Source organism: Lobosporangium transversale, assembly GCF_002105155.1.
Source record: "Lobosporangium transversale strain NRRL 3116 chromosome Unknown BCR41scaffold_33, whole genome shotgun sequence".
Lineage (NCBI taxonomy): Eukaryota > Fungi > Mortierellomycota > Mortierellomycetes > Mortierellales > Mortierellaceae > Lobosporangium > Lobosporangium transversale.
In genome coordinates, this window is record NW_019029011.1 from 1 (window position 1) to 12,586 (window position 12,586).

Sequence of the window (12,586 nt, forward strand, 5' to 3'; positions counted from 1 at the left end):
ACACGCGATCTGTGCGCGGCTTGTTACCCCACAATGATGGAGAAGGATTGGGATATTCACACGAATGGGGCAAACTGTCGAAGCTCAAATGCAAAATGCAATGGATCCCATACCTGTCTGGAAGACACACTCGCCGGCAATGCTCTTGGTCTCAGCACCAAAGGAGATACCCTGATAAGAGGTGCCATCTCGAAAGACCAACGTAGCGATAGTGGCATTGGGTTGCTCGCAAGGGACGCCAGTAACAGGAGGATGAGGGTTAGCAGCCTGAATATTCGACGACGAGGCCGCAGGTGAAGGACGAGTCTGAGAAGGCATTATGATGAATGATTGGAAAGTAAAAAAAAAATGCAAGTGTAGAAATACAGGGGATACAACAAATAATGAAGCTAGAAACACAAAGATAGTGCAGATTAAACAAAAAGAAAGTAAAAGTCTGTCAAGGTGGGGTACGAAAACGGGGCTGTCCTCTCCGGTAGGGAATGGGTCGGGAGGTTGTCGCGTGAAAGGTTAACATAACAAAAAAAAGAAGAAGAGAAGAAAAAGAGCAAGAGAATCGATCCAGGGACCCTTTTATACCTTCCTGTGGCGCACACCAACGTTTTTTTTTTTTTTTTTTTTTTTGTTTTTGTGTGACCGGTTAGTGGCCCTCTTCAATTGAGAGGGGACCATGCTCACTCCATTGCTAAATGCTCAAAAGAAAAGAAAGAAAAGCTCATCCTTCTTCTTCACAACAATTCGCCATTCATCTGTAACGCGCATTTCCTCTTCATTTTATATTTTTGAAAATACCCCACGCATTATATCATTAAAAATGGACTTCACTCCCGAAGAAATCATTGACCTCAAGGAAGCATTTGCAAACTACGACAAGGATAAGAATGGTCGCATTGCCACGAGCGAGCTCAAGCAACTGATTCAGCAAGACGTATCTGATGAGACCTTGGCTAATGTCATCAAGCAATTTGACACCAACGGGGATGGAGAGCTCGACTTTAACGAGTTTGTTGGTCTCATGAAGGCACTTCGTTCAATTGATGAATAACCGTACAAAAAAAGGAAAAAAAACGCGTGTACATGTAGGCATATCCGTGGTGGTATTTCTACCGCCCATTTACTGATTCACGAAAGAGTTTTTTTTGCAATAAAAAGATGAGTTGTCAACTCTCCAATCTTAAATAAAATGAAAGAGTTCTGGGGCATGCAATAGTCAGACTACTTGTAGTGTTTGCAACTGGTCAAATAGGAAGCGAGTCTGGACACATTTAAAAAAAAAAAAAAGACGCGACTCCTTCTCCTCCATCATCACCATCACCATTATCATCATGGCTGTCTTTCTTCTAATAGCGTCCACTTACTCTCTCTTCTTCAAGACCGCTTCAACAAGACATTGATATTTGGGGGAGGTCTAAGAGCACTGCCGCATCTCTAGACGTCACAAATTCTGGTCAGTTGCTGATTGCTGGTTGAGTACATGTACAGTCTTAGAACTTTAAACTACATAGACTAAAGTGCAGACCTCTGGAGTATAAATATATAAATGCACTGCAGCTCCTTGGTTGGGCTGACATTATTTCTATGCGCGCATCGGAGATTTTAGCGGAACTCGTCGGAATCATTTTAATCTTTCCACAAGAGGCCGTAGGGGACTAAGTTTGCATCGACTACAGTCTGGTGTTTAGATTTTTTTTTTTTTTATTTATTTTTCTATTGCAGTTATGCATGGAATAGCTACGAGTTAATCCTGTTCTCTAACCATAAGGCGTCGCCAACGATTTCAGCCCCACTTCCTATTCCTTCGTCATCTACAAGGACCTCTCCCGAACGAACGCGCCAGAGTTTGACTCGAGTTTTGGCCACAACAGTCTCTTCAACTGTTACGGCCATTTTACCCCTCATGCGATTTGGAGCACGTAATGGGTATCCTGTGCCCATCGTTCTAGTCACATTGATCTCTAAAGCTACTCTCTCCCATAAATTACCGTTGGGATCTTTAGTTGTCGCGTGAAGGGACATTGTTTGAGTGCCTGCTTCCACATCCAAGGCGAATCTGAGATGCTTGATACGAGCTAGGGGCATATATGATGAGAAATTGTATAGGGTCTTGGAGGCTGCGTCATAGTAGATGATCAACATCCCAGCGAATCTTGTAAGCGGTAAAGCCCTTGGCAGGTGTGTGGCGATCCAGTCAGTAACATCAGGACCCAACCAAGGCACAGACGCGCCCGAAACCTACAGCAAGAAGGAGAGTAAAAAAAAAAAAAAAAAAAAAATTAACATGCGAAAGCGTCGTCTCTTTAGATTTAATAAAACAGTTGAGCATAGACATATCATTCTTACCATCATTGATGACCCTGGAGATTTCCTAAACATGTTGGTTTGTGCCCAGAACCATGTGGAAGGAAAATTAATTCCCCAATCCTTCTCGATGTAGCCTATGCCACCATCAAAGGTCGCTTCGGATACGATCGAGTTGTTACCATATAATGTCATAATTCGACCGTATTGGATGGGATGCTGTAACGAGGCAACACCATGATTACATTCAAGGAATGGAATATAATGTGTAATACCCATGATAGTAGGAAACAAAAGCGATTTCGGTAGGGGTGTTTGCGTTTTAGCAGGAAACTTGAAGTGAGCCTTGATTGCAAACGGTTCCAGTAGCTCTGCTTCCTTCAGCTGTGCTGTGCTTGGGAATAGGCCTCTGAAGAATGTCAAAGGAAGTGGCTGCTCATTAACTTTTTCTTCACCTTCTCCATGGGCTTTCTTCTCCCGACGAGCCTGTTGCAGGTACTGGAGTCCATATTCGGCGCTTGCGACAGCATAAAATGCCTCGAGTTCATCAATTGGGATTCGCTCAAAGTTTTTGACAGGAAGGTCAAGGATGACTTCGTCATGTGCAAACAAATTGTTTCCGATGCGAATGCGAAACGCACGTTCCTCGCCAGGGAGATGACTACCAAAGTCGACGAATTCTTCGGTTGGGAAGCGGTAGTAAGCATACTTCTCAGGGCCAGAGAGTCCGAGCGGCAAGACAAAGGCATGTGCACGTTGATGGTCTTGAGCTTCCAAAGGAGGTCGATAGATGCCCATGATGACGGCCATCCCTTGTACAGTACTGTTATTATGATCGGATCCTTCATTTTCTTTAACCATCTTGAAATACCAACCTTCGAAAAAGTTGGCGTTGATATCTTGACCATGATATTGTAACGATCGACCGAGATTCTTGATATTGGACCACCAATAGGCACGTCTGGGGCTAATGGGCGTGAGAATTGATTGGAAGAGGGCTGCGGCAAGGAGCACAAACATGGCCATTCGGATAAAGTTATTCAGTCTTGCCCCTGAGGTGGCATATTGCTTTTCAATGTTCGCGTCCTTCATGGTCAAATGAGAAGAATGAGGGAATGATTTAAAAAAGGAATGAATTGAATGCAAAAAAAAAAAAAAAAAAAAAAAAAAAAGTAAAATAAATACATAAATATATATAAAAAAAAAAAAAAAAAAAAAAAGTTTTGAACAGGCAAGGAAGCAGTGGTGTAACTAGGGAGAGAGGTCTATGTCATGTAACATGTGCACCATTGATGGATTGACCAAGAGAAGTAAAGGAATATCTGCCCTCTGGTGTCAAGGAAGTTTTACACAAAGAGGCGGGTAGTAGGGCAATGTAGCGATTACTGGATAGAGGGATAGCAGTATCGGTGTGTTCATTTAAAATTGATTTGGATATGCGAAACTACACGACGCGCCAAAGGATAGGGATCGAATGGTGGAGATGGACTTGATGACTGTGATTCTCTTGTGTGAACTAGATCACCGATCTTTGAGTAATAGGATCAGGGACAAGGGTAATGGCTCTAGAGTTCAATGAGGTGGAGAGACATTATCACATTATCACATTACGGACAGACATTGCTCTTTGCTTAGCAATCGCGATATCATACTGTCCAATGAGTTTGTGCATTTTGTATTTTTGTTAGGAGCACTAAAAAAGACCCGCGCCTGTGCTCTCTTCTTTTGCATCATCATAAGTCATCTCCACTTGAAGGAATCTTTCTCGTTCCCCCAATGCCCTTTCTGCTCCCTGGGTAACTCTGTGTTATGTCAATGGTGCACCTCAGGAATCTAGTCTGTCCTTTTTATCCGATATATCCGATTCGACAGCAGAACAACATCCGTGCATTGCATCGTATCACATCACCCAGCAATCATGGAAAAAGACTCTTGACTTTTTCTTTTTCTTCTCCAACACCAGAAGAACCATTTACACACACATGAATGTGTGCAGCTCATGCATGTAATTCATCTGTTGATGTCAATGCACATCGACGTGAATGTTGAATATGGATTGGTTCATCGTTCATAGACAGGCTTACAAGCTGCTTTTTTTTTTTTTTTTTTTTTTTTTTTTTTGCTCTCACTCATATCTCTATTTCTCTCTTGGCTTTCTCTCTCCATCTTTCCTTTCTATCCATTTCTTTCTTCTCTCTTTTTTCTTTTTTCTTTTTTCTTTTTTCAAATTGACATTCAGTTCTAAATTACATCTGTTGCTTCATTCGACTCATCTGGATACATTAACAAAAAGTAAATTTGTGTGCTTCTTTGCACAAATAAAACCTTCCTTTCTTTACAAACAATCAACATGTATTCTGTAGGCACGTTCCCCTCTTCTTCTTCTTCGCCTTACACCTCTGCCTCCCCAACTTCGGATCAGCCCTCGTCCTCAGACTCGGCTCCTCTTTCTCCTCCTCCTCCTCCTCCTTCGCTTCCTTCTCTCCGTCTTTCCTTCTCCCCTCTCTTTGAGATGTCGTCTCCAACTTCTGGCACTACCCAGATCAACACTGCCACTGCCACAGCCACCACTGCCAATGCACGGGACAGCGTCAATTCCACTGCCAGTCATCAACAAAGTTTTGATCATGGTCATCAGCCCCATGGATACCATACGCCTATCAGCTATAAACACTCGAGTCTCAATAGTAACCATAGTAAACATTCTTCCTTAAGTAGCAATGGCCCTCTTCAGTATAGCAACAGTATCCGTAGTCTACAAAGTCTGAACCTGAATCACCACTACAATAACAACAATAACAACAATGACAGCAATATTCATAGCAACCCTAACAACAGTAGCTCTAGCCCAGGCTACAACAGCGACATGAACAACAATCGCAGTAGTGCCAATACCAATAGCAACTACAGCAGTAGCAGTTACTATTCAACTACGTCCCCTGTTCCACTGCCCAGGAACCTTTCACGACCGTCCTTGAGTAGTAATCGACCTGCGCCGCCACTTCCTGGTAAGTTTGTGGTGGCAAATTATTAATATATATAACAATCATATAATATTCCCAAGACGGAGGACGTTATCCACTCCGAGACATCTATTGAGTTTTATTTAGTGTGTTTGAGAGTTACTTGTCCAAAAGAGTCATGTCATTGCTTCATTTGCTATTCACCTTTGCATGGAGAATAAAAAAAAAAAAAAAAAAAAAAAACTCGTGGCCCAATGAACCATGCTTGACTCTTTTTTTTTTTTTTTTTTTTTTTTTTTCACAAACTAAAAACTAAAAAACGAACGAACTACAACAAGCTCAACTGACCCTTTTATTTTTTTTGATTTATTTTATTTTCCTCTTATAAATCTTATAAATCGCACGTTCTTTCTATTCTGCCTCCTTTTTTTTTCCTTTCTTCCTCTCCTTTCGCTGACTTTTTTTTTTTTTTATTTTTTATTTTTATTTTTATTTTTTATCCATTCATTTTCCTCTTCTCACACCTTGAAATGTCTATGATTCCTTCACCAGACGGCCTTGTCCCTCAGCGCCAAGCCCCTCCACCACCAAGACCATCTACCTCTTCCAGTAAGAAATAACATACTCCACAGCTCTCCTTATTCTCACTTTTTTTTTTTTTTTTTTTTTTTAAAGATACAGCTCTTGACTTGCTTATTGCTCTCTCTTTCTTTTTTTCTTTTTTTTTTTTTTATTCACGTATTGTTTTGTCACGACTTCATAGATAGAGAATCAGCACCAGTACCTCCAAGGGTTCCTCCGCCAAAGAAAGGTCCTCCTCCTCCACAAAAGCCATCACGACAAAACGAGTCAGGCTATGCCTACAACATTTATAGCAACAGCGGCAACAACAGCAACAGCAACTATAATAGCTATAACAGCAACAGCAGTAATTCCAGGCTGAATACGCCCCATGACTCGTTACGATCCAATCATTCAGATAACAACTTCAGCTTGACCTCACAGTCATCTTCGCCAAAATCTTCTCGTTCCCACCACAGCTTTGACCCCTCTGATTATCCATCAAACCGCTCCACTTTCAAGGGCGTCTTAAGCAACTTTATGAACTCCATGACAGGTACGTCCTTTAGAACTCTTCCAGGCCGATACCCATAAACACGGAGAACAGGACACATGAAAGGATGGGCAATTCTTCTCTCCAAGTGAACAAAACTATACGAAAACAGGACAGGGCAAAGCAGAGTAGGGCAGTACAGAAATCAGGACAACACAAAAAAAAAAAAAAAAAAAGAAAAAAAAAAAAAAAAAGAAAAAGAAAACCACAGACCAAACTCTTTACTGTCTTTGACGAATGTGGCACATGCGAAAGAGCAACATGGATGACAGGACCATGTATATCTTTTTTGATCCCATGCTCATAAAATACTTGTGTCCCTTTACTCTCTTGTTCCTTCTAGACTTGCTCTCATCAGATAAAAAGATTGAGATCTCCTCGCCCTACAACCCAGTCCATTTGACACATGTAGGCTATAACCTCGACACTGGCGAATTCACAGTAAGTGCAGATATCTTCAGAGGCATTCACCACCAAAGAACCTCAGGAAACCCTTTTTTTTGATTTATCCTGGACAAGTGAAAAAAAAAAAAAAAAAAAAAAAAAAAAATGAAGCAAAGAGATTGATGTGTCCGTGTGGATTGTTTTTTTTTTTTTTTTTTTTTTATTTGAAATCGTCGCATTGACCTGATTTTTAGGGTCTGCCAAAGGAATGGCAACAATTGTTGCAAGAGTCCGGAATTTCAAAGCAGGACCAGGCTGCACACCCACAGGCGGTCATTGACATCATTGGATTTTACACTGACAGTCAAGAAGGCAAGCAGAACGATGCTGTCTGGAAGAAATTTGGGCAGGCCGAGGCAAAGTATGCCGCCAAGCCTTCTGTACCACCGCCACCTGCGAAGCAATACCCTTCACCCAAGAGCGACCGCGCTAGCCGTGACCGTCCCCCTCCACCAACACCTGCGCCTCGCCCTGTATTTGAGAATACTGTAAGTCATTCGATTGTCATTGTTGCTGTGCATATCTATTAAAAAAAAAAAAAAAAAAAAATGACGATCTGACTGTGCTTTGATGTCATGTGAAATAGCGTTTACCCCCTAATCTACCGCCTATTAAGAAACCTCCAGTTGTCCGCCCGGTAGAGGTGGTAAGGCCGCAGTCATTTGTATAGGCAACATTGCATAAGCTTAAAAACACAGACATCGCATTAATGTCAATCTCTCTCAAAAAAAAAAAAAAAAAAAAAAAAAAAAACAGGTACCGGGCGATAAACAGGAACTACCGGATAAGATGGAAGAAGAGCTTTCGCCCATATCATCTCCGCCACCACTGCCTCCGGCTCCCCCAGTATCGGCGCCCTTGCCAGCACCCACGCCCAAGGTGCCTCCACCCAAGCCGAAGAAGATACCCCATCATCAAGGCACAACTGTTGTCCCTTCCTCCAAAGCTGGACATGGCGCTTCAACTGGACCTAGCACTGCAACAAAGCTCCGTGAAAAGAAGGCAGAAAAGGATGCTGTAAGCTCACAAGAGGTGATTCGTCGATTGCAGGCCATTTGTACAGATGCAGATCCAACAAAGTTGTACCGCAACTTGGTCAAGATTGGACAGGGCGCCTCTGGAGGTGTGTATACAGCATATCAGGTTGGAACCAACTTGTCCGTTGCTATCAAACAGATGAATCTGGAACAGCAACCCAAGAAAGATCTAATTATCAACGAGATCTTGGTCATGAAGGAATCCAGCCACAAAAACATTGTCAATTTCATCGACTCGTTCCTGTACCGTGGAGATCTATGGGTTGTCATGGAATACATGGAAGGAGGCAGTCTGACAGAAGTGGTCACTACAAATGAGATGGCTGATCCTCAGATTGGGGCAGTCTGCCGCGAGGTATGATTGAGGCTTTTCGTGGGAAAAAAAAAAAAAAAAAAAAAAAAAAAAAACGTAAACGTAGAAGACATAATATCAAGGAAATGTAAGTACCTTACTGACTTGACTTTTTTTTTTTTTTTTTTTTCCCCTCTTTATAGGTTCTATTGGGTTTGGAACATTTGCACTCCAAAGGCGTTATCCATCGTGATATTAAATCCGACAACGTACTCCTGGCGCTTAATGGAGATATCAAACTGAGTATGTTTCTTTTTTTTTTTTTTTTTTTAAAAAAAAAAAAGGTTAAAGTGGGCACAAGTTTTACATGCCATTTCTTGATACAATGTCATAAATATGTTTTGAAAATATTGGCCATCTAACTCCTGCTTGTTCACTTTTTTTTTTTTTTTTTTTTTTTTTGTTTCTGTTTTTATATTTATAGCTGACTTTGGATTCTGTGCACAACTCAAGGAAAGCCAAGGGAAGAGAACAACGATGGTTGGAACTCCTTATTGGATGGCACCTGAAGTAGTGACCCGCAAGGAATATGGACCCAAGGTCGATATTTGGTCTTTAGGTATCATGGCGATTGAGATGTTGGAAGGAGAGCCACCATACTTGAATGAGAACCCACTCCGAGTAGGTGAAAACAAACTATGGATAAGCGCACGTACAAAAAGTTTTTTTTTTTTTTTTTTTTTTTACTTTGCTATAACTAACCAATATATTCATGAATATCTGTAGGCATTGTATTTGATTGCGACCAATGGAACACCTACGCTACAGCAGCCGGATAAGGTGTCAACAGACTTTAAGAGCTTCTTGGATCTGTCCTTGGAAGTAGATCCAGAGAAGCGACCTACTGCAACGGCACTGTTGAAACATCCCTTTATTACAAAAGCACATTCTGTCAGGACGCTGGCACCTCTCATCAGGGCTGCAAAAGAAAGTCAGCGACATTAAAGAGAAAATTCTTACTGACTTGTGTTCACATTAATTTTTTTTTACTCTTATTTTTCTTGTAACAATACTTTTTTTTTTTTTTTTTTTTTTTTTATATATTCCTCTTCACATTTCTTACAAACCCCAAAGCTCATAATAAAAGAACCCTCTAATACCCTCTTTCTTTCAAAGCTTTTCTTTGTTTTTGTTTTCATAGAAACCCAACTGAAAAAAAAAAAAAAAAAAAAAAAAAAAACCATGTTCAGTGTGTTAATTACTTTTATTTTTATTTTTAATTTTAATTTTATTTGGACGTTTATGGGTCTAAGCGTGGGACATGGATCGTGTATGGTTTCGTACCCCTGTCACCACCAGGGGTACCCTCGGGTCCACCACGAACATTTTCGACAAAGATGGTGATGTCTAAACCACCTGTGTGCGGATTGAAGTAGCCATGCGAGAAATTCCTACGAGGCATGAGTTTATCCATTTGAAGAGGCTTTCCATCGACGTCGATAGTGAACATGGGATACATGTCTTCATAGGTCTTGACACGACCTTCCAAGATATGGACTTTATCCTGGAAATGCAACAACCTGATTACACCATCTGGAGGAGGCTCATTCACAATCGCAGAAGAAATCACTTGATACATCAACTGAGGATCGTTTTCTGGTGGTGAGATCTTGGCATGGAATCGGCCCACACCTGCACAGTGGACATCACCGGAAATGAACGTCACTCGAATCTTACGGTCGTTAGCAAAGTTCTGAAGACGAGTAATGAACTTGTTACGCTCCGCCTTGTGTGCCTTGGCTGTTAAAAGATGGGTGGGAAGAAAAAAAAAAAAAAAAAAAAAAAAAAAAAATCGTTAGTTTTTAAAAGAGTTTATACAGAAATATCTATCTTGCTTCTTTTGAAAGAAAGAGAGACTTTACCAGTCCAATGGTCGTTCAAATCATCCAACAACTCTGGTTCCCCATTCAACTTGTTGACCACGCTCTTCGCACCAGCCAAAGTTCCCAAGACATTTCCGACACCACTCATCAAATTCTCTGCAAAGACTAAACGTGGATAAGCAATGGGAACACCCAGCTGAACCAAGAGATGTCGAGTTCCTTGAGGAATTTCATGATACATTTTGGCGAATGCTAAATCGTATGTCTGATCGGAACAGACCATGTTCTTGGTTCGTTCTGAACGAGCATCTAAAACAAGGATCGAGGTCGTCGGTCCCAAGGATGTCAAAATGTTTTCGCCAATACCTGCAGAGAAGTATCCATGTTGGGGAACCAATGCTGGAGTGGTGTGATGTTGGAATAACAAGTAGAACCGACGTGAGATCGCTCCAATGGTTGACATGACAGGACTCTTTTGAGTCGATTCTGGATATGAGCCATAGCCGTCAATAGTGCTGAACAAACAAACAAATAAACAGAAAAACAAAACAAAAAAAAAAATACATATTAGATAATAATAATAATAATAATAATAATAAAAAAATAAAAAAAAAGCTCTCCTCTTGGAATCCATTTTTTTTCTTTCTTTTTTTTTTTTTTTTTTTACAACAACTGTTGTAACTTACTCATGATCATCCCACATGTTGATGGTAGGGATGGCAGCAAGGGCTTGACCATAGGTACCCTTAGAGAACCAATGACAGTATCGGTTGAAATAATAGTTCTCAATTGCAAGAGTCCACTCAGTTCTACAGGAGGCCTTCTCTCGTCCTTCGACCGAAGTAATGGCCAACCATTCAACCATTTCCTTCTCATTCAAGAGTGAGTCGCAATAAAGCTGATCGCCTCCTCCGATCATGACGTGATAAGGTTGCTCTGTGTGTTTGGCCAACACATCATTCCACAAGGGATTGGCACCTCCAAGAGCGACTGTCGGATTTGTTCAGAGTTTTTTTTTTTTTTTTTTTTTTTTTTTGATTTGTTTTGTTTTTTGTTTCGTTGTTCAGTTCAGGGTGTATTGTTGATGTTGAAAAAAAGAAAAACATTATATGTAAATACATTAGCATGTGCCATTCCAATAAATAAAAAAAAACTGTCCTATTCGGGATTCGGAATTTCTCGTACACAAAATTTGAAATAAAGAGTTATCATGGAGTGTTGGAGTGAGAAAAAAAAAAAAAAAAAAAAAAAAACATGGGCTGGAGTTATCCCTGGTACTCTACTCCACGCCACTCCTTCTTTGTCTAACCTCAACGTTATATTACAGCAATAATAATAAAAAAAAAAAAAAAAAAAAAAAAAAAACGCTTATTGAGGAAAGAGGAGGCGGAAATACAAAAGGGAAAAAGTCCCAGAAAAGGAATAACTTTTTTACATCTGTGCACACAGCCATTTTTTTTTTTTTTTTTTTTTTTATAACCTAAAACCATCCTCTCCACTCCCACAAAAGATACTAAAAAAAAAAAGAAAACACCCATGAGGAATGAAAGCGCGCATATCGTATTATGAAGAAGTAAAGGAATAGAAAAGAAAAAAAGAAAAAAAAAGTACAAATGACCTCGGACACCTTTTTTTTTTTTTTTTTTTTTTTTTTCCGTTTCCTCTCCCCTTTTTTTGTTCTCCTTGTGTTTGTTGTTCAAGGTCGTTGGCGCAGATTTGTTTTCCTGTTTTCTTTGCTTAGACCCCAGTGTCGGAGAAAAAAAAATAAAAAATAAAAAAAAAATAAAATGATAATGTTGATGATGATGAGAGAATAATATAAAACATACCAGCGTCTGTACTAGAAGAGAATCCATTGCAGGAATAAAACATCCACCTGAACGATTCTGTCCTTCCTGCGACAAAGAACCAATATTGGGGTCCCCCATTGATGGAATAGGTAATCTTCTTCGTTCCATGCTGATCCTGAGGAATCACCAGAGCAAATCTCCAAAAGACCGACTGGTTATAAGTATCAATCGATTGACCGATCACTACTTGAGGCGTTGATCGACCATCATTCCAGGTCAAGACTGGTGGGGGCTGTCCAATGGCTTCAGGTCTCGCAACCATTAATACAGATCCAATCCAATGTCCATTATGGATATCTAGGTTTTGGTACCGCAACAATGGTCCACATTGGAACGCAAAGGTCGAAGGTTGCTGATTTGGGTGTTGATGGCCTTGATGAGCCTGATGATATTGTGGTTGTGGGAACTGAGGAATCGCTGGCATGGAATAAGACGGCGTCATCGCAGAGCTTCCAGCAGGTGATGTAGGTGGAGGGTATGATGGTTGTGACTGAGCATAGGGATAGGGCCCTGACGGTGGAGTGGGCAATGGTGGCAATCCTCCATTAGGATAAGGAGACGGAACCTGAGTTGGCATTCCTCCAGTTGGATAAGGAGTCGGAACATGACTTGGTGCTCCATAAGACTGACTGGATGGGGGTCCTGGTGGAGGAGGGTACATCCCATTGGGAGGAGGCGCTGGAACTGGAACAGACGTTGGGGCAC

General features: G+C 40.9%; 5 protein-coding genes across 5 annotated transcripts; 2 read left to right on the top strand and 3 right to left on the bottom strand.

Moving 5' to 3' along the window:
* Positions 1-113: 113 nt before the first annotated feature.
* BCR41DRAFT_398615 (hypothetical protein) lies at positions 114-318 on the bottom strand (the record flags this gene model as incomplete). The annotated part of the gene is made up of 1 exon (XM_022028981.1): positions 114-318. A coding segment is annotated over one exon (205 nt), but the record flags the coding sequence as incomplete, so codon positions are not given.
* Positions 319-669: 351 nt separating this feature from the next.
* BCR41DRAFT_358202 (hypothetical protein) lies at positions 670-1,200 on the top strand (the record flags this gene model as incomplete). Its single annotated transcript, XM_022025003.1, has 1 exon — positions 670-1,200. A coding segment is annotated over one exon (376 nt), but the record flags the coding sequence as incomplete, so codon positions are not given.
* A 507-nt stretch (positions 1,201-1,707) lies between these two features.
* On the bottom strand, positions 1,708-3,430 carry BCR41DRAFT_388172 (hypothetical protein). The gene is made up of 2 exons (XM_022027971.1): positions 2,341-3,430; positions 1,708-2,232 (listed from the first exon to the last, which is right to left on the bottom strand). The coding sequence occupies exons 1-2, from the start codon at positions 3,388-3,390 to the stop codon at positions 1,732-1,734; spliced, it is 1,551 nt and encodes a 516-aa protein (XP_021878905.1). The 5' UTR covers positions 3,391-3,430; the 3' UTR covers positions 1,708-1,731.
* Positions 3,431-5,736: 2,306 nt separating this feature from the next.
* On the top strand, positions 5,737-9,217 carry BCR41DRAFT_358205 (kinase-like domain-containing protein). The gene is made up of 9 exons (XM_022025004.1): positions 5,737-5,870; positions 6,025-6,378; positions 6,719-6,816; positions 7,014-7,307; positions 7,406-7,465; positions 7,576-8,211; positions 8,352-8,451; positions 8,633-8,829; positions 8,935-9,217. Exons 1-9 carry the CDS (start codon positions 5,792-5,794, stop codon positions 9,151-9,153), a joined length of 2,037 nt encoding a protein of 678 aa, XP_021878906.1. The 5' UTR covers positions 5,737-5,791; the 3' UTR covers positions 9,154-9,217.
* A 231-nt stretch (positions 9,218-9,448) lies between these two features.
* Positions 9,449-12,305, bottom strand: BCR41DRAFT_309253 (hypothetical protein; the record flags this gene model as incomplete). Its single annotated transcript, XM_022020944.1, has 4 exons — positions 9,449-9,948; positions 10,071-10,546; positions 10,718-11,021; positions 11,861-12,305. The coding sequence occupies 4 exons, from the start codon at positions 12,303-12,305 to the stop codon at positions 9,449-9,451; spliced, it is 1,725 nt and encodes a 574-aa protein (XP_021878907.1).
* Positions 12,306-12,586: the final 281 nt, after the last annotated feature.